The following is a 22,431-nucleotide window of genomic DNA, read 5'->3' as shown; positions in this document are numbered from 1 at the left end:
AGGTTGTCTACACTGTCCATGTGCCTGAATCTGGGTCATCTCTTGCCTTTTTTTTTTTTTTTTTTTTTTGTAATTTTCAAACTTAGCTTCTGAAAGTTTGGTCTTACAGGATACTTATCACTTAAAAATCACCGAGGGCTTCTAGTCATATGAACTACTGGAACCACAAGAAGCTGAGAGCATAGCAGATGGCAAACTAAACAAGAGACACCACTCAAAATCCAGGATATTCCCCTCAGAGAAGTGCTTATGAGTTTATGGAGGGCATCACGGAGAAAAAGAGAAAAGTGAGGATAGGTGTGGTAATATGCCTCCACCATAGAGGATCACTCTTCATTTCTAGTTAACAAGGTTGGCTCTGTCTGACGAGGCTTTAACACTACCCATTGCTGCTGGCAATCTGGTTTACAGACCAGTCTCAGAAATTCTTTTTCTTAAGAAATTCATTTTATAACCATTTTGAAAGGCCTATGTATCACTGAAAAATTTTATCCAAAAAAAAGTTGACAAATTACTTACATGAAATTGATGCTTCAAATAATGCCTATCTATCAAAATGCAATTATGAATTATTTTTTATTTGGGAATTACCTGAAAAACTTAGTAATTTATTTAGACGTGCAACAAATCTATTTATATATTCTACTCATCTAAAATAAAGAACACTAACTGTAATGTGATTACTGTAGACCCATTATCAGCCTCTTAAAACAATCTGCAGCGGTTTTATAAAAATAATGTTTTCACATCATGCCATAATTCTGTCCAAAGACCACCATATAAATTCAACGGAAAACGTGTTAATGCATTGCATTAACATAACTATAACACATGTTAATACATGAAGTCATAGGACTGAAACAGACTTTTAAATTTTACAATTCATTCTTGTATTGTCACAATACGCCCGGACAAATCAGTGGGCTGACTCAAAGTCCAACACTGCAAAGTTCTTACAGGAACTTTCAGGGTCAAACCACAAATGCCTACACAATTTTTTTATCCCTGGGATTCCTTAAGATTTCCTGCTTTAAAGAAAGAAAAAAAGCAATGTCTAGATAAGTAATACATCTCGTTAGCTTGAAAAAGATAGTCATTAAATGCTTGACACATATTTATCAATATAAATTTCCTGTTGTGGTTATGTACGTATAGTCAAAAAAATTTAAGATAACATCATTTAAACTCATTTTTCCAATTAACAAAGGGAAATTAGGGATGTTTAAAGTATTCCCATGACAAATATCTACGGCAGAAAATGTATCTCATATTCACTGGGATCAATTAATAAAGTCTTATTTTGTAAGTTACATTTGAGACTTTAAAACAGAATTTAAAATGCTACTAAAATGCAAACTGCACTTTATCCGATAGAGTCATTTTCAGGAGTTATCAATCTACCTATGTCTGCTGTCACATATACACACATATATAATCAGTACTAACTGTGATGTTACAAACCCCAACTTGGTGAAGACTGGAGACTATACCCTCCCTATCATACTGGCTTGTGTAACCTACCTGGCCAAGTTATTTAACCTGTGTATGCATCAGTTTCACTCTGTCAACCAAAGATCGTCAGGGTCTCCTCCCCTAAAGCTCTGCAGGGGATAGTCAGTACGAGACACGGTGCATCAGTAACTCAGCAGTGCCTGGCAGGTAGTGGCGCACTATATGGCTCCTGAGGCCACATGACCATAATTAGAACACTGCAGGCTCAATGCGATGCATAGTGGCATGATGACTCTTGAATACTTATAAAGTTACATTCGGACTTTCACTTGCAAAATTTGTTCTGAATGGGTAAGAAAAAAATTGAGGTTCTGAAATATCACAAATTACATCCAGGGCAAAGTTTCATGGGGGGAAAAACACACCCTATTTGTAGTATTCATAGATGAATACCTATGTAACTGAAAAGTGGATCTGTGGTTTTTCAGAAATAGGAAACAAGGTAAAAAGAATTTCAGGATTTTAAGGGAACCTAACGGTTAAGAAACCAAATGACAATTTTTAGTTTTCAGTCCATTTGAAATTGTGCCAGGTCCTAAAAGAGAGAGAAAAAGGGTAACAAATGTAATAGGATTAGAACTACTGAGTCTGAGGGCTCAGTATAGAGAATAAGAAAATAGAGAATAAGGATTAATCAAATTCAATTTTTGTTTCATATATGAGTAAACTAAAATTCAAAGAAGTTACAGTGTCTTATTCAAGGCTACCACAAAGGTAGTTTGTGAAAGAGCCACAAACACTTTTAAGTAACCAGTTCCCTCTTCTCTGTCCCAAGTGAGTTTGGGGTATAGCAAGTAGCAAAAAAGGATGGTGGTACTAATTAGGGAGATAGAGGAAGTCTAACGATAGCATCTCCAACACCCTAATATTCATTATGATGAAAGCTCTTCTAGCATCAAGAGAGATGCTCATTACTCTAGGATGCAGAATCTACATATTGGAAGTGGGGAAAAAAACAACAGTCTGCAGCTCACCTGCACAGAAATGCATACAGATTACATAAAAGGTCCCTACTGTCATCACACTGACTTGAACTCCAGTGGAGATGATTACCACCTAAAATAGTCAAGGCTCGGAGGTTTTCATAGACCTAAGCCTCAAGTCTTCAAAATACTACCCATTTGTTTAGTGTTGTTCCTTCTGTAATATGGAGATTGGGGGTTGGAGTGGGAGGAAGGAGGGAGTGAAAAATACACATAAATATAACTTTATTTTTACCCTGATTTAAGACTTCTGTTGACAAGTACTCAAGTAGGAGGCCCACTATTCTCAGTGAGAGTAGATGCAACTATAAATGTTTTACTTTAGCTTGAAGCAATGTATTTTTATACTAGTAACTCCAATTCTGTAAGTTTTAAGATGGTACTCTAGGTTCCATGTTTAGGACTACTGAAGACATCTGCACCACATTCCACAATCTTGGCTGCTTGACCAGAGAGAATTACCTCAATAATTTTATCGTAGTCATGGAAAAAAATAAGCACATTTATACTGTTTACCAAACCTGAATACAGCAAAGTAATTTTAACTCCTAGTCTCATATTTGATCATTGTAACCAAAAAGAAGCTGTAAAACCCTTAACACCAAAAGAAGCTGTAAAACCCTTAAAATTCTGTTATTTTTTCAAATGAGAAATAAACGTTGCATCTGCACAATAATCCAGAATTCTATTCTACCTTCAGGGCAGACAATGGTTTTTGTGTTCAACTCTGCCTCTAGGTATCTGCTGGCCAAGTGCCATAATAAGAATGGTAATGCACACTACACACCACGAAAATTCAAGACCACAATTAGAAGTAAAGTAAAAAATATACCAACGACACCAGAAGCACTACCAGATTAAAGTTATTTGACAATATGGTCTAATGGTGGATGGACATCACCAATTAGGAAACAAAATGTTCCTTAAGTTAATACCAGATGCCCAAACGAGTCACAATTTCATATTATCTTTTGCTCAAATATCATCTTATCGACGTAAAGCATTATGTGTTTTGAGATCAATGACTTAAAATCCAGTTTTACATACTTAAGCTCGTTATATTCTCTCATTAGTACTTTAAGGAAAAGAAAACTCTACACATTTAACACGAATTCAAATGTTTTCAATTTAACAATTCATTTATTTGTACTGGTCCTTAATAGTCAATCTTCATATCCGCATTTTTATTTCATCAACAATCATCTCAGACACACCCTCTAACAAGGTTGACTTAAAATATTACGACAGGAAACTATGCCTTCAGGAGCATGTTTATTGTGTTTGAGATGATACATCAGGTGCTCTCTGAGCTACAAAGGGTAAAAGGAAATCCTCTCATTACAAACTGACAAAGGTAAAAGGTAAAACATTTTTCACAACAGCATGAACCACATACTCAGAAATAGATCTGGGTTTAATACAAATGACATAATTCCTAGTCATCTACAGCTACTTTTATAACTTCATACAGATAATGAATTAGGCTAAAATGCACTATAATATTTGGTAGACTTCAGGACCAGTATCCTTAGTACATCACAAAATACATTTTGATATCCCAAAGAAGCAAGACTTGCAAGTAGGCGTTTTAAACATAACTAATCTACAGCTACAAAGTTCTACTCTTGATAGCATTTACCTTTTTTGGGGAGTCTCCCAGTCTCCAAAGGATAAAAGCAGAGAGTAGAATCAGTATAACATATACACAGAAGTCCGTATTGTAAAGGCTATAAAGATTTGCAGCACAGTGGGAAGGGGCCCTCTGCTCCTTCACACCGCATACAAATTCTGTGAATTATGTGGCGTATCTCTTGGTCCACTGTCTGGCTATCCTGTCATGTTCTGCTCTGTTGGTCAAATACTGAGTGGCTATGCTTCCAACCAGAGGATCCGCTGGAAAAGCAGAAACAACAGTAAGAGATTAGATGGCGTCTTCAAGTTACAGCTTAACTAGTCTATTAAACTGAAACACTAATTTTTTAGGAGCACCTTGATATATAATGGCTGAATTTTCAAGGCTAAAATGCTCAACATAAATATTCTAATGTTCAAATTAGAAAAGCCCTTTTAACTAAAAAATGCATGTTGACAATAAATTTGAGTTTTTTAAAAAAATGTGTGCCTTTAATACTAATATTCTTGGCATTTTATTCAGCTATGAAAGCATGCAGGGTGATTATAGGTCTCCCTGCTTATGGATGTTTAAAAATGTAATTTTTAGATAAAAACCCAAATCATGCAATAGAGTTTACAGCATTTCTATCTAGATATTATGCACATTCACAAGCATTTAAAATATTGTTATGCATATGTACATTTTTCCAGTACTTTGCTCTTTCACTTAATATATCTTGAAGAACCTTCCCTATAAGTCCATTTAGAGTGGTCTCACCACTCCTTATAATTCTGTTTTCTCTCTTGGGCTTAAGATATTAGAAAACACCTTTGGTGATTAGTCCAATATATAGAAAAGGTAATTCAGCTTCTTTAAAAAATGACCACTTAGTAAGGTAACATATGCAAAATCTCAGACCTAAACATCACTTTTCAAGTCAACTATACAAGTTACTATGTGGCAAGTATGCATCTCTTGAAAATGTTAGGAATTATGTATTAATGAGTTTATCTCTGAGGTTATATGTCATAATCTGGTCCAACTCATCAGCTATCATTTTAATATCCGTTATTACCACCTCTAAGACAACTAACTGTAATCCAAGAGAGAAGGGAGACTAAGAAGCCCTTCGTTACTAAGTGGCTGCTTTAAAGCACATGGTAGCATGGAAGGTGCAAGAAAAGGAAACACTGGTGTCAGTCATTGCTTTATTCTTGTCAAACATGCTTTGTACAGCTACATTATTAAGAAAAAAAAAATCCATCAGTGACAGAAAGAAAATAATTATAGGTAGCACACCATTGATAAACTAAAAGTTATTGTGAAACTTCTAATCTATTCTAAATGAAATGGCATTGATAATTTCCTTGCAAAATGATTTACGCTGATCTTTCCACTAATAGCATTTACTTGCTCAAATCCACAGTTTAGCAACCACAAAAACACACTGGTTTCTGTAGCCCCACGGTATGTGTTAATAAAGATTTGCTTACCAGGGTTGCAATCTGTCAAAAGAGAACAAATCGACAGCAAAACCTTTGAAATAGTCAAAGCAGGACTCCAGTTGTCTTTAAGGATGTCCAGACAGATGACTCCCTGACTGTTGATGTTGCAATGATAGATTCTGGTGCGGAAAGTAACCTAAAGGCAGTTCCATTAAAAACAAAGAAAATGAATGCTCTATTACCAACTAAAACTCTCACCAGCAAAAGTGACGAGTAACACATCATAGATACTAAATAGAAAATAATTTAACTGAAGAGTTAATTAAATACCATGTTTAAGTAACATCAAAAGTAAATGATTTTATTTGGGGCGCCTGGGTGGCTCAGTTGATTAAGCATCTTTCTTGGTCTCAGCTCAGGTCTTGATCTCAGGATAGTGAGGTCAAGCCCCACACTGGGCTCCACGATGGGCATGGAGCCTAATTAAAGAAAAAAAAAAGTAAACGGTTTTATTTAACTAAACTGAAACCTTTTTTACCCAGCAGATAAGGAACTTCATCAATTTACACCAAAGTGAGTAGCTGATTTGGTTGCTTGGTTTATGCTAAATGAATGATACAGTAATTCTATGTATGTATGACCATATATACAGTGCACACGTGTGCACATACAGCTCTCTGTGTAAAGCAAGTGAGAGAAAACAGAAATGCTTTAGTGCCAGAGGTAAGAAGGAACTCGTGAAGTTTTATTTTATTTTTTAACCATAAAACAAAAGTCACATTAGTTTCTTAGTAGAAAAGATCAGTATCAACTCAGCTAATGTCCTGTCATGTATCAGAAAATATCGGCCAAGGATTTAGAGGAAGGTTGATGAAATCACTTGTCTATTTTTCAGCCTTTCATTTCTGCTGCTGGTTCAGCGTCTTGTTAGACTAAGACAGTAAAAAGAAACAAGCAAGGTCCTGAGGTAATGAATAAAGGAAACTAATACATCTGAGATATGTGGAAAAAAAGAATAAATCATAGGAACAAGTACTGGCAAGTTTTAAAGACTCACCAACACTAACGGGGTGGCTAATTCTTAATATGGAGTAGCAGAGAAAAAAAGAAAAAGTTCCTGATGTTTTAGAACTAGCAGGATACTACATGATCTCCCAGATGGAGTCTAGAAAGAAAAGATTAAAAGTTCTCAAAAGTATATTTCTGATAAGGATGCATAATTAAAAATAAGAAAATTTCAAAAAAAGAAAAAAAAAAAACAAAAAAGAAACCAGTGGTCTAGCATTCAACTGAAAACATTCAATAAGAAAAAGGAAGAGACTGTAGCTCCAAAACCTCTGTGTAATAGGGTACACACACTAGCTTTATAGCTCTTAAGATGTGGCTAGTTGAAGTGAGATGGGCTAAAAATGTACAATATATACCAGATTTCAAAGACACAGTATGAAAAAGAGTGTGTAAAATATCACATTAATAATACTTACACTGGTCTCATATTCAAATGATGAGAATTTGGATGTACTAGATGTTATTAAAATTAATTTCACTTTTTCTACCCTTTTTAATGTAGCTCATAGAAAATTTAAAATAACACGTGTAGCTTGCTTTATTTTTGTCAGACACTTCTGCTCTAGAATATGGGAATAATATATGTTTAGATCACCGACAGCTGACTACTAAAAAGACTGTGGTTTATAAACACAATGCAATTAATACTTTGAATCCTTTAGGGACGCTTGGGTGGCTCAGTCCATTAAGCCCCGCCTTCAGCTCAGGTCGTGATCCCAGAGTCCTGGGATCGAGCTCCACATCTGGCTCCCTGTTCAGCAGGGAGTCTGCTTCTCTCTCTCCCTCTGCTTGCTCTTGCGTGCACATGCTCTCTCTCTCAAATAAATATATTTTCAAAAAATATTTTTAAAAATACTTTGAATCCTTTCAGGTATTATAATTGTGAATGGAAGAGAATTAAATTTGTATTATCCCTCAAGAAGTTCAGCACCTTATCTGAACCTCAAAAATAAGAAGAACTGTATAGAAATAATTATACCTAACACCAAGATAAGAGCAGAAGTATTCTTTCTTTTTCACGTGTCCAACCACAGATCTGGATAGTGGTTCATAACACTGTGTGAGAGATCTTGGGCAAAAGGAATGATTCAACATGGAAGGGTTAGAAAATTAAAATACTAAGACTTCAGAAAAAAAAATTAATGCTAAATTAAAACATAACCACTATAGTAACCAAAACAACTGATAAATCATACACAGAACTATAGTTTGAAACTCTTGTTAGTCAATTTCTATTTTACATTAAAAGATGCTAAGAAAAATAGGAGTCTTTCTTTAATAAATCTTCCCTCACAAAAATAATTTTGTAAAAAATACATCTTGCAAACTTTTTCTAATTTTGCTGCCACATTAAAACCAATTTCAAGAAAAATGAGGCATCTGGAAAGAAGTATCACTATTTGCAAATACAGCCATGGCTATTTTGCTGTGGTTTTGTTTTCTGTAACATGGGAAACTTAACCAAAGAATGCAAAATTGAGCAGTTATGGACATATCAGCACTTAACGTGTCATTTTGAATGTGAATACAATTTGTAGTATTAATAACATAAGGGCTTTTTGTTCCTTTATTTGATCTAGCAAGATATACTCTACATACGTGAAAACATTCAATAAGACAGTCGTTTAAAGATCTTAAATTCTGATGGGATCACTGATAACTCCAGTTGACAGTAAATACCTCTAGGTGATAGGGAGCTCTGCGTCTGTATTTTGAGGTAGATACCACTAGGTGGAACTGTTGTTACCTTATAAATTTTTTTTTTTTTAATTTTTTATTTATTTATGATAGTCACAGAGAGAGAGAGAGAGAGAGAGAGAGAGAGGCAGAGACACAGGCGGAGGGAGAAGCAGGCTCCATGCACCGGGAGCCTGATGTGGGATTCGATCCCGGGTCTCCAGGATCGCGCCCTGTGCCAAAGGCAGGCGCCAAACGGCTGCGCCACTCAGGGATCCCTGTTGTTACCTTATTAGATAATGGAGAAATAATCTTGGGTTTCAAAAAAAATACCTTTAATTTTTACTCTCTCTCAATCTCAACCCTACCCCCAACCCCACCTATGCATCCAGGTGAGTGCAGGCATTAAATTGCTACATGTATTTTAAATAGTGTAGGAAACACAAGGAACTATGTTGAAAGGAAAAACATTTCATCCTAGTTAGAGGCTTGATAACAACATACTTTTCCCCTGACATGTCAGAAGTCCCTGTAACTAAACCATAATTATGTTCAGGCTTAATACTGGCGGTTTTTACCTGTTTGCTTGACCACTTTATAATGAGAAGTGAGAGGAGGAAACTACTCAGGTAATTGTCATGTTTAAGATGTGAAAAATAATTGCCAATCCTCACAAGGCACAACTCAACCCTTCTGTTATCCATCCAGTTCATACTGAGCCAACTGAGGCCTAAGCTACCCAACTACTCTCATTCTCATTTCTACATTGTATCTACAGAGGGCACAAAGTAAGCTGATTAAATAATAGTAGTTTCCCTCTTCTTTGCTATGGTTTGCTAGTTTTTGCTGATCTGTAACGGTAAGGTATTTATTGAGCACAAAACTCAAGCTATTTAATTCTTACTTAATTCTGTTTACTTTTTACCCGCATATTTTTCTCAAAGAAGGTTCATAGGATATTTTCCCTTAAAACATAAATCTGAATTGCATCTGCTTTATTGGTATGCAAAGTAGCATATTTTTATTCGCAATTAACAAACCCTCTTTCCGCTGATTATAAAGCTATTTGTATAAGGCAGAAATCAATTTCTTTCAGTTTTAAAATCCTTGGTTACATGAGAGTTTCCGTATCACTTCATGAAAAGCAATGAAATGAAAATGACTACATAAATACACATTTAATCTCTAGCATTTCAGAGAAGGATAAATATTAAAGAATGGACATCTAGGTTCTTACCTTTGGTGGCTTAAATGGATAATCAGATGAAAAAGTGATATCCAGAAAAAACACACCACCTTCATATACAGAACCTGGTGGACCAAGTATAGTCGATCTCCATTCATAAATGTTATCTCCTTTAGGCCCAGCACTATTTAAAAGAAATTAAAGATCAATGTGTGTATCTGTAAGCAATGGATGTTAACATCTTAAACCAATTAGGTATTAAAGGTAAATTAGCAACCTAGAGCAATGAGATAAATATAAAAGAAATAAGCCCCAATGTGTACATACAAATGTATAAACTTATGTGCAAATATTTCAAATTTACAGAAAAACTGCAAGAATAAAGAATACCAGCATAACCTTACCCAGAATCTCCTTGTTAGCATTTTGCCCCATTAGCTGTTTCATCTTTCCCTCCTTCTCATGCTTTCTACGTCTGTGTCTGTGTATACACGCACACACCGACACCCAGTGCTTTTTTTAAGCCATTTGAGAGTAAGCCTTTCCCCATAAATACTTAAGTGTGCACATTCCCTAAATTAACTTCCAATATAATCACAATGCAGCTACAATTTTAGTAAATATATCAGTAAAACACACTTTAACCTATAATCTGCAAAATAATGTCCACACTCAATAACACCTTTTAAAAAATTTAATTTCCATCCAGATACAGAATCCAGTCTTGTGATCATCTACGTTCCATGTCTTTAGTTTCCTTTAACATGGAACCCTCTACCTTTGACTTTTTATACATTAACATTTTTTAAGAATACATTCATCTCCCTCCCTATCACCTCCTTCTTTTAATAGAATCCTCATCTTTTTGGAGTTATCTGATGTTTCCTCATAATTAGATGCAGACAGTGCATTCCCAGCCACGGCAGTACGTAAATGATGTGTTCTCACGGTACCAAGGTATTCATTCACTTATCTCTAATTGGTGATGTTAATTTTCATCATCTAGATCAAGTGCTGTCCGATTTTCCTACTGCTTATTATCTTTCCCCTGCAATCAATAAATAACCTTTGGACAGATACTTTTCGACCATACCAATATTCTGCTCTTCATCAAAATTTTTTCCCTAGATTCAACACCCAACGGTGATTCTTGGCTGAACTAAACTACACTGTGATGGTGATAAAATCATGATTTTCCAAATTCAGCATTTCCTCCACATTTACCAGCTAGCCCTTGATCCCGCTCCTGTTCCGTTGGTATGAATCTGTGTATTATTGGTGTGGTTTCCTGGATTCTTACTTTTTCCTAATGATTTATATAGAATTCATCACCACCTTTAATTGTTTTGATGCTCAAATTATCCCAAATTTGGCCAGTGGGAGATCCTTCAAAATGGCCCCTGTAGTCTTGTGACAGGCTGTTGTAATTTATGAGTACTTCTTTAATTTTCTGGCATAACTAGATGTTCAGGATTCCAGCTTTGGAATCAGTCATTTCCTTAAGGAGCTCTGTCTGGTTCCTTTTAGTCTCACATTTAGGGAATGGTCAATGCTAGGTGCTATTGAGTTCCAGGTACACTGCACTGTGCTCAACAATATTATTATTTCATTTATAAAATTTGAAAAAGAGAGATAATTCAAATAAAATTTAGCCTCACAATTACTGGCTGGTAAGGAACATTCAACAATCCTTAAATTCTCTTCCAATTTACCTACAGACTTCCATTTTCCCCTGACCTTTAACATCATAAATTATCTTGACTTTCTGAACTAATGTATAATGCATATACAGCATTTCTTCTCTTAAAGTGACCACTAGAGTCTAGAAATAGAAATGATCTGCATGTTTGATTTGAAATAAGGATAAACCTGCATTGATAAATAGTCCACATTAATCACAATAGGACTTTCAAGTATAGTTAAAATAATTTAACTGTGTCTTATTAATTCTGTACAACAAACTGAATTGAAAAGTCAGGTAAGTGATGTTATCAATAATCAAAGGTATGCTCTGAAAAATAGTTCATACAGAAGGGTGTAGAAAACTTGATGGTATAATCAAAATGTTGGCAGCATGCTTTAAATACCTATCTTTAAGGTAGGTACATCAACAATAAAATCTTACTATTTTGGCCTATGTAGGGAAAAATATTTTTTAAATAAATACTGTTTTATATGATTCAAGTATACACAGCATTGAAACTAATCACAATAATGGCTCACTGTTCTGTCATCACTTGAGAATCAGCTATATTCCCTAAGTGAATTTTTATTGTAACTAAAAACATAAAATTGAGTCCTAATTTTGTAAACAAACGAAAAAGGGTTTTAACCTGTTTCAAGAGCATTTCTTTTTCCAAGCAAATTTTTCCCTTGGTGACTTAAGATAATCATTATACAATTAAATTACAGTGTCAAAGACTTTTATGATATGGCCACTTTACTAAAATGTTGCTAAACTATACATGTCACACCATGGTAGTGGTAATAATAATAAAAAATACTAAAAACAACATTACTTAAGGTTTATTCCATCTTTACCACAAGCCAGGCATTGTTCAAAGCATAGTACATAACTCATTTAATCCTCCCTACAATCTATGAAGTAGGTACTATTAGTACATTCCTATTTTTAGATGAGGAAACAAAGGTTCAGAGCATTAAATAACTTTCCATATGTCCCATAGCCAAAAATGACTCAGACAGAACTTGGACAGTCTGTGAACTAGTCTGCACTGTCCTCAATGGTTTGCTATATATTTCCTCTTACTAATTTCAGTGCTGCTACATCTAATTTAATCTTCAAATTTTGCTAATGCTTATTTGTGTAAAAATTCAAGGGGTGCTGTTACTCAAACAAAACAACAGAAACAAAAACCTAAAACCAAACTTCCTCAGTGCTATTTCTCAGTTCTTACAGGAATATGCTATGCTTCAAGGGATACACAAAAGTTGGGGATTACTATATTCTAATGAGTCGCATTATTTCAGACTGAAAAGAAACTGGTTGAAGCCGCCCCCCCCACACCCCCACCCTTTACAGTTGAAAAAACCAAGGCACAGAAAGTATATGATGCGTCTTAAATCCCCTTTGCCAGTTGGCAGAAGGACTGGGATTCCTACACGAAATTTGTACTGGTTCTTAAATTTGCTTTCTTCTCATTTATGCTGTTTTGCTACAGGACAAATGATATGTTTATTACAGCAGAATATTAAATGTGACTTTCCTTGTCTCAGGGAAGACTGAGGAAGGCCCCAGCTTATGGTAGTAGGATTCCTTTACTGTTCCAAGAATACTGAGCCTAAGGCGGGTGAGGGCTACAATCCAGCCCTTGTGTTGGCGGCCTCGTTTGGAATAAGGAGCCCCTTTCCTTCTCATAAAGGTGTCAACTGCACATCAAGACATTCTTGGTGGCGGGTGTGGGGGATGAGATGTTGGATGCAAGAGCTGACTCCACCCAAATTCAAGCAAAGCATTTTACAGGCTAGCATCTGACCTGCCACTGAGGCCTCACAGCTGAGTAGAAAATGAGTGATAAATGCTAACAATCTCCAGACAGGTGCTATTCATAGCTTTTCACTAGTTTGCATTCTCTCTCTCTCTGACACAAGCAGTTCCACATGCCATCCTAGATCATTTGTTTTTCCCCTCTCTGTTGAATCATATTCGTAAGAGTATCACAAATAGCATTTCCCCAATCTTTATTAAAAAACAGATCTCTATTACTCTACCCCTTCCAGGCCCCATGTCAATGATTTCTTAACAGGCTTTTACTCCTCATCACTACTCTGAAACAGCATTCATCAAAGGTCACCAGTGACCTCATCACTAGACCCAATGCTTATTTCTCAATCTTCGTCTTATGTGACTGACCCAGCAACACTGGACACAGGATCACTTCTTCCTCCTTGATAGAACACTGTTTTGTTGCCAGAGTAACAAACTTCCTGGTTTTCTTCCTAACTTTTCTGGTCCTGCCTTCTCAACCACTAGTGCTGCTCCTTATCTCCCTAACCTATCAATATAGCCAGTCCTCCAGAACTCAGACCTCGGACCTCTTCTCTTTTCTACTCACATCCACTCATTTGCTGATCTCATGCATTTTTAGGGCTTCCGACAGCACCAGTAGGCTCTTAATTCTGAAATCTGTATCTCCAGCCTAGATTTTTTTATCCTGAATTTCAGAGGTATACAACTAAATGCTTACTGAACAGTCTTTGTTTTGAAATCTAATGTCTTGAATCTAATAATTTTGAAAAGTGCTTCATATTTTAACAAGTCCCAAAATAAGTTCCTGAACTCCTCCTACAATCTTCCCGATTTCATTCAGTTAATGCCATTCTTCATTCTTGCAAAAGCAGAGACCTCATCTTTGACAACACTACCACACATCCAGGTATGCTGACAAATTCTGTTGATTTTATCTTCGAAACAAACTGAAAATTCTACTATTTCTCCCAACTCCTACCATCTTGACTTTGATTCAAAACACTAGAATTCTCTCCTGGTTAGTTACAACAGCCTCTCTCCTTCCACCTTTGAGCCTACTCCTACCATGGGAGTCTATTTGCAAGTGACAATTAGGCAAAGATAGAAGGTAAATCAGATCAACGAAGTCTGGCCAAAACTTTCCAAAGGCATACCCTCCTATTCTGTGTTAAACTCTTATGACCTACGAGGCACTGTATAATTTACTGCCGCCACCACTACCTTCATCCTTCTTATCTGTTCTTGTCTTCCTTGTTCAACTGGCTGTAGCAACCGGTTTCTCCAACACACAGTGTAGACTTCCACCTCAGGGCTTCTGCACAGATGGAGCTCTGCCTGGAATGTTGTTCTTCACGATGGCAACATGGTTCAGGTTCATCACCTTCTATAGGTCTTGACTGAAAAGTCACCTTTTCAGTGAGGCCTTTCCTGGCCACTCTATCAAAAAATGTCACACATCATCTCCACACAATTTATGTATTCCTTTCTATTTTTTTCTCCATAGCATTTAAAACTCTCTAACATATTATATAGTTTACCTATTTATATTACCGTTTGTCTGTCTTACTAGAACGTAGGCTCCACAAGGCTATAAAATATAGACTGGGCTCTATAACTTACAGTGGGGACTGTGCTTCTTATGCCCTGAAAATTAGAAATATTTTAGTAACTCAAAATGGCTAAAGAGCTGTGGCACCTGCCCAAGGTGAGAGGAAAGGAAGATCTCACAAAGCAAGTGTAACAGCAGGGGAAAGGGAGAGGAGGGGAGGGGAGGAGAAGGAAAGAGAACATCTTCTTGTATTACCTTCATAAAAGGTTCATTTATTTAATTTACTTCACCGATACAGCAAAAGTAAAATTTATTCTAGTTCTGAGTCAAATTATGAGAAAGCAGAGACAAAATTAACAGGACCTTTGTTACTGAATCCTCAATATGCACAAATACCAAAAAAAAAAAAAAAAAAAAATCAATTATTACATTCCATACTGGAGTACACAATTTGTGGCTTAAAGGTTACTAAGAGAATGAGAAGTACCTCTATTCTATTGTTTTTCACCCTACAAACATTCATCCCTCCTTCTAATACCATGTTTCCCATAAGCTATATGTTCTACACAAAACAACAGAAGTAAAAAGCAGGTAGAAAGTTTAGGTACTGACAAACTTACCCTAAAAATTTTGTTACTAGCTGCTCTGATTAACAAGTGACATAACTTTATTTTCTTTTTTAAAGATTTTTTTTTTTTATTTATTCATGAGAGACTCAGAGAGAGAGAGAGAGAGAGAGAGAGAGAGGCAGAGAGGCAGAGACAGAAGCAGGCCCCATGCACGGAGCCCGATACAAAACTGGATCCCAGGACTCCAGGATCATGCCCTGAGCCAGAAGGCAGACGCTTAACTGCTGAGCCACCCAGGCGTCCCCAAGTGACATAACTTTAAACACTGCAGCATGAGGATTGATATATTAGCAAAACCCATTTTCTCATTGCTTGAATATTAATTCAAACAATTACTATTACTGCAAGGGTCATAAACACTATACTTTCCCAGCACTGGAAAGATTCCTTGTACAAAATTTCAAATGCTCAATAGTGACTCATTTTACAAATAAGCATTATTTTTACACAATGATTTTATGCACACAACTTTTTAATCCTGTACCAAATTAAATGCAAATATTTATACTAAAATTCTATGTGCTTTTTATCCCTATGACAAAAAGTCTTAAAAATGAGATGAACTAAGTTCAAAGAGAAAATGATATAACAATGACTTAACACAAAACATAACTGAAAACTGTGGTATACAAGCAAGTGTCCCATTTTAAATTATTAAAATATTAAAATAACTATTCCTATGTATACTGTGTACACATAGCGTAGGATGCTTTTGAAATGGAAAAAAAAAAAAAAAAACCTCTACTAACACAGAGTTCCTATTGAAGCATGGGTTACATAATGGAAGAGCCTGAATTAAGATGCCATATTGGTTTAACTTCAATAGGACTTACCCACCCCTCACTGAATTTTAAAGCACTATATAGTAATATGAAATCTATTAAAAATACAAATAAAATCAAAATGTTCATGGGTAAGATGACTCAAGTGTCAAGATGTCAGTTCTTCACAACTTCATCTATAGGTTTAATACAATCCTAATCAAAATCCCACCAGGTTGTTTTGTGGGTATCAACAAACTGATGATACAGTTTATACGGAGAGGCAAATAATAGCTGACACAATACTGAAGGAGAACCAAGTCAGACACTATCCAACTTCAAGGCTTAGTGTAAAAGCAGTAGTAATCAAGTTAGTGTGGCATGGACAAAAGAAGTGAAAAACAGATCAATGGAAGAGAATAGAGAGCCCAGAAATAGACCCACATAAATAAAGTCAAGTGACCTTTGACAAAGGAGCAAACAAAATAGAATAGAGCAAAGATAAAGACAGTCTTCTCAAGAAATGGCACTGGAGAACACCTGGACATCCACATGTAAAAAAAAATAAAATTTAGATAAAGACCTTTTACCTTTCACAAACATTAATTCAAAATAGACCACAGAACTACTATAAAACGTGAAACTATAAAACTCCTAGAAGAGAACACAGGGGAAAAACCCAGGTGACCTTGGGTATGGCAGTAACTTTTTAGATAAAACAGCAAAGGCACAGTCCATGGGAAAAAAAAAAAATGGTAAGCTGGACTTATTAAAATTTAATTCTTCTCTGCAAAAGACAATGTCAAGAGAATGAAAGAGAAGTCAAACCTGGGAGAAAAATATATGCTAAAGACCTATCTGATAAAAGATTGTTATCCAAGATATACAAAGAACTCTTAAAATTCAACAATAAAAAAATATAAACCCAATTAAAAAATAGGCAAAAGATCTCTACAGAAACCTCACCAAAGTATATATATACATGGCAAATAAATATATGAAAAGAGGTTCAACATCATACGGTGTTATGGACTGAATGCTTGTGTCCCCCCCTCAAATGCATGTTGAAACCCTAACCCCCAGTATTAGGAGGGAAGCTATTGAGGTTAGGAGCGTGTGGGCTTCTTGAATGGAATTAGTGCCCTTGTAAAAAAAAAAAAAAAAAAAGAGCCCCGGAACTCTCTGTCCCTTCTGCTATGGAAGGACAAAGCAAGAAGACCAGACGCCAAATCTTAGACTTCCGAGCCTTCACAACTGTGAGAAATAAATTTCTGTTGCTTGTAAGCCACCAAGTCTACGGTATTAGGGACATGTTATTAGAGAACTGCAAATTAAACCAACAACGAGATACCGCTACATACCTATTAGAATGGCCAACATCTAAAACTCTGACCACAATAAATTCTGGCAAGGATGTGCGGGAACCTCCATTCATTTGCTGGGAGGAATGCAAGATGGTGCAGCCACTTTGGCAGACAGTTTGACAGCATCTTAACTAAACATATTCTTAACACACAATCCAGCAATTGTGTTCCTTGGTATTTAATGAACTGAAAGCTTATGTCCACACAAAACCTGCACACAGATGGTTATCCCAGCTTTATTCGTAACGATCCAAACCTGAAGTAACCAAAATGTCCTTCAGTAGGTGAAAGGGTAAACTGTGGTACATCCAGACAACGGATGGAACATTATTTGATGCTCAAAAGAAATGAGCTATCAAGCCATGAAAAAACATGGAAAAAATGTAAATGCGTATTACTAAATGGAAGCAGCCAATGTGAACAGGCTACATATTGTATGATTCCAACCATATGACCCTCTGGAAGAGGCAAAGCCATGAAGATAGTAAAAAGATCAGTGGTTGCCAGGGTTTAGTGGGAAGAGAAGATGAACAGGCAAAGTACAGAGCACCTTCAGGACAGTATTAACTTTCTGTAGGAGACTACAATGCTGACGCGTCATTATACGTTGTCAAAACCCAGACTGCAGAACACTAGGAGTGAACCCTAAGGTAAACTATGAACTTTGATCAATAACCTACCAAATGTAGGTTCATCAACTGTAACTAATGTGCCCCTGTGGCACAGGATGTTTGCAGTGCGTAGGCTGTGCAGTGTGGAGACAGCAGGTATATGCGAACTCTGTACTTTCTGGTCAATTTTGCTGTGAAACTAAAACTGCTATTAAAGTTTATTAATTTAAAACATACCAATAAAGTTTACAAAGGGATGCTTTCCAAAAATTTGTCTTAAAATCAGGTCCTTAGGGACTTGAAACACATTTGAACTACAGTAAGATAAATGGTGATTTCAATGCTGGCTCACAAAGTCTATTTAAAGCCTTTCCTCCCTAGCTTTAAATGAAGTGCTACGGGCAGCCTGGGTGGCTCAGCGATTTAAGCGTCGCTTTCAGTCCAGGGCCTGATCCTGGAGACCCGGGATCGAGTCCCACGTCAGGCTCCCTGCATGGAGCCTGCTTCTGTCTCTGCCTCTTTCTCTCTCTTTCTCTCTCTCTCTCATGAATAAATAAATAAAATCTTTAAAAATAAATAAATAAATGAAGTGCTATGTATCTGCAGATTCCTGATTTTTCTCTTACTAATGGAGGCATCACGAATACCCAACCTCAACTACAAACTGCTTTCTCTCCCATGTTCTATCTTCTTCCATGGAACACGGGAAGAGGGATAAAGGTAATAGTAGTTATCAATGAGTTGTTCATATAAACAGGGTCATCAGTGGTATTGAGGGCTTTAGAACATCCTCGGCATGTAGAAAAAAACTCTACTAAGTACTTCAAGTGCTAAATGATTATGTATGAACCAACTGGAAACCTAAGCAACCTTGCGTTGGGAAAATGTGTCCTAACTTGTAAAAGCAGCTGCAGCAACAAAATCAACTATTTAGCATTGACTGAGTACTTGTATGTTGCCAAGAGTCAAGATGTTAAATGTTATCTATCTCATTTAATCCTCACAGTGATACTATGGGATAGATACTTTAACTACCCCAGCTTCACAGCAGCTCAGCTGCTTCCCCTAAAATCTTCTGGCTAGCATAGCAGTAGGAAGGCAGACACAAGGAGTCTATCTAAGGAGTCTATCTAAGGAGAATTATATATAAGCTTAACCACATCTCTAGATTTCTTTCCAAAATTTAGGCAATTTTTAAAAAATTTTATTTACTTATTAGCGAGAGAGAGGAACCATAACATAGGGATCACGAGAAGTGGGGAGGGACAGAGGAAGCAGCAAACTCCCCGCTTGAGCAAGGAGCCGGATGCAGGATTCGATTCTAGGACCCTGGGTCATGACCTGAGCTGAAGAGCCAGATGCTTAACTGACTGAGCCACCCAAGTGTCCTAGGCAATTTGTTTTAAGTAAACAGGTGCTACTCCTGAGTGTTTTGGAAATAGTTATATTTCTCTAGTTTAAATATAATTAGAAGTTCATGACTTACTAGAGAGAGATATAAGACAATGGGAGAGGGGAGATAGCTTAAGAAACAATATAAGGAAATAATCCTACTAACTAAAAAGACAGACCTAGCTATCTGCTAGCAGATCACAAAATTATCTTCCTATTCCCCTCTCCCAGAATGACCTCTTTCTAAGTCTTCTGGAAAATGATGGCATTTATTGCTTATTAATCCATACCCTACACTGTGTTGAGCATATGATTTCACTCTGTATCTGAAAAAATGTATTTGAGCTTTTATAATATGCAAGGTATAGTACTTTGCATACTTTCTATAGTAGATTCAATGGAGAAAATAGAAATAAATTCAATCATTCACTAAAGACTTAAGTGTCTACTATTTTGAGGTGGGCATCTATGCTGGAAACTGAAGATATAATGGACATTGCCTTTAGACAGATTACCATCTAGCGGGGGGGGGGGGAGATATAAATATTAAATAAATGCACACACACTAAAAGTAAAATAGAAAACTTGCTACAAAGGAGAGTTATACCATGCTCAGTTCTAGGGGAATGTGACCTAGTTATGAAGACCAGGGAAGTTTCCCAAAGGAAGCAATGCTTGAGATGATATTTGAAACACCCAATGGGAGTTACCTAGGAAAAGGTAAAAGGGAAGGGCCAAGCCCTTGAAGACTGAATAGCATATGCAAATACCCCGAGGCAGTAAGGAGCAAAGCTGAGTAGCAGGAACTGGAAATAAGGTCAATGTGGCAGGAACAAAAAGAACAAGGGAGAGTGGAGTGAGAGATAACTAAAGAGGGAAATAGTAATGAATGCCCTTGTAGGATCTTGTCAGGCTATTAAAGATATTTGGCTTCATCCTAAAAGCAACAGAAAGTCAATAAATAATTAAGTGGGAGGTGAGGGTGTCATACTAATATTTATATTTTGGAAAGCTTCCCCAGATTGATGTGTGGAGAATGGTCTGGAAGACGACCAGAGGGGGCTGTGAGTGGACTATTGTGGTAATCCAGGTGAAAATGGTAGGCTGGACTCAGGCAATATTAGAGACAAAGAGAACAGGATAGATTTGAGAGGGACTTAGGAAATAAAACTCAACCAAAGTTATGTTTTTAGCACCATGAGAAGGGCTATCAAGAATAGCTCATAGTTTTCTGGAGTATACAACTGAAATGGATATAGATGCCATTTACTAAGATAGGGACACTTAAAAAAGGAGCTGATTTTGGATGTAGTAGGATTAAGATGTCTTAGAGATAGACAAGAAATGATATGTCAAGGAGATATATATGGACACCTCAAATTTGGGCCTGGGCTCTGTGTGTGTGTGTGCATGTGTGTATATTTGTGAAACCTTAGTATTTAGGTGGGAATTACGGTCCTGCAGGTGGGAGGGGCCAAACTGGGATAACGGACACCTGGGATGGGAGAATCATATAGAAGTCATGAAAAGGCGGACTTGCAGCAGCATATAAGAGAAGGACAGAGAAAGTAAATGGAAGCAAAGCAGAGGATAAATGAAGTACGTGAAGAGATACAAGAGAAGCTGGGTTTGAAAAGGACATTAGAAAAAATAAGGAAGAGTTCACCTGGTAAAGAGATGGGGATCATAAACAACTCACAAGGAGGAAAATAAAAAATGTAATCTACAAAGATCTCCAAGATATATGTTTGGAAAAAAAAAAAAAAAGAAGAAGGCAGCGGCACAGAGCAGTGGATGTCAATGATTCTATTCTAGTGTAAACTACAAAAGCTATGTGCATGCGTATACTGGCAAAAGGAACCAACTCTTTCCGGGAAGATACACAAGAAAATGCCAATAGTGGTTCGCTCCAAGAAGGATCTGATGTTTTGGGACAGAAAGGAACCTAATTCTCCCTGTTTATTCTTTTCTATTCTGAATTAATTACTTGTCCAAAAATGGTTTTTTCTAACTTTTTTTACTTTAAAAAATTAAGGGGGAAAAAAACCCCAGTGAGTTTTCTATCACTGAAACCCTATGATTACCGAAGAAAATCTAAACCATAGAGGATTTTAATTATGCAGAGTTTATATGATATATTTTGTTATCCTCAATCCTAAAACTGGAGAATTCTGGTGTCAGAGATTCCCTAACTCTGAAATAAGAGAGATTTAATAAGAGCTTTGAGATATGTTAGCTAGAACTACTCAGACTTTCTCAGGTACCTTCCCTTACCCCATTCTTTACAAACTGTAAAACTAAAGGCTCATTAAAATTTAAGCCATTCTGTCAATATACTGTAAATCTGTATTACAAATCAACCACATTTTACAGGATCATCTCCTTTTTAGTTTCCACCTTATACTTTAAGAAAGACTTTGAGTAAAATACAACCAACAAGCTGATATATATGCCAAGCTCTAGTCTAGTTTATCATAAAGTTTGAATTAAGCACAGACTCTTAAAAGTACCTGTTTGTTCACTAGTTTTTCTATGCGTTTTGGTCTGACACTTGATATGAGGGCTAAGTATGCAAACACTTCTACCGGGAAATGTTTGTCTTATGAACTGCAATTTTTGTTCAAACCTTAATAATGTCCACACACGAATCCCTGACCTGAAAAAAGACTTTCAAAATTCAATAAATCTGTTTCCTACTTATGTTTTGCTTTACAGAAGTTCTTTCTCCTCGGTGGATAATGTAATTATAAAGCTTAATAATATAGGTAGTGCATATAGACATACAACAGTGAGGTACTCCCAAAACTCAGAGTTAACGATTCATTCTTGTAACATTTCCTGAGTACCCACTATGCGCTGGGCACTGTGAGGTACTGAAAACAGAGTGATGAACAGAACAGATATGGTGTCTGCCTTCAAAGAGAATATGCAAATAAGTGAACGAATAACACAAAATTATTAATATGGAATAACACTGGATAAATGCAAAGTCACTTAAACAGAGTATCTACCAGGAAAACAGTATTTAAAATCCTAATCCTTTGGGGGTTTTTTTGTCCTGATACATCGAAGGCATGGGCTATACTCCCAGCAGGGAGCACTGGATCACTCAAGTAATAAGGGGAAAGGGACGGGAAGGAATCATGTGG

General features: G+C 36.4%; 1 protein-coding gene across 1 annotated transcript in view; it reads right to left on the bottom strand.

The window, feature by feature from the left end:
• Nucleotides 1-3,748: 3,748 nt before the first annotated feature.
• The window catches only part of UBE2E3 (ubiquitin conjugating enzyme E2 E3), an 85,609-nt gene continuing 66,926 nt past the window's right edge, over nt 3,749-22,431 (bottom strand). Inside the window, exons 4-6 of the mRNA XM_072752093.1 lie at nt 9,538-9,670; nt 5,604-5,751; nt 3,749-4,388 (exon numbers count right to left, since the gene is read on the bottom strand). Coding sequence (XP_072608194.1) covers nt 4,291-4,388; nt 5,604-5,751; nt 9,538-9,670 — 379 coding nt within the window. The 3' untranslated portion in view covers nt 3,749-4,290. The remainder of the gene's footprint in view (nt 4,389-5,603; nt 5,752-9,537; nt 9,671-22,431) is intronic.

The sequence above is a fragment of the Vulpes vulpes genome, chromosome 3, assembly GCF_048418805.1.
Source record: "Vulpes vulpes isolate BD-2025 chromosome 3, VulVul3, whole genome shotgun sequence".
Classification (NCBI taxonomy): Eukaryota; Metazoa; Chordata; class Mammalia; order Carnivora; family Canidae; genus Vulpes; species Vulpes vulpes.
This window is presented reverse-complemented; position numbering and strand designations above follow the sequence as displayed.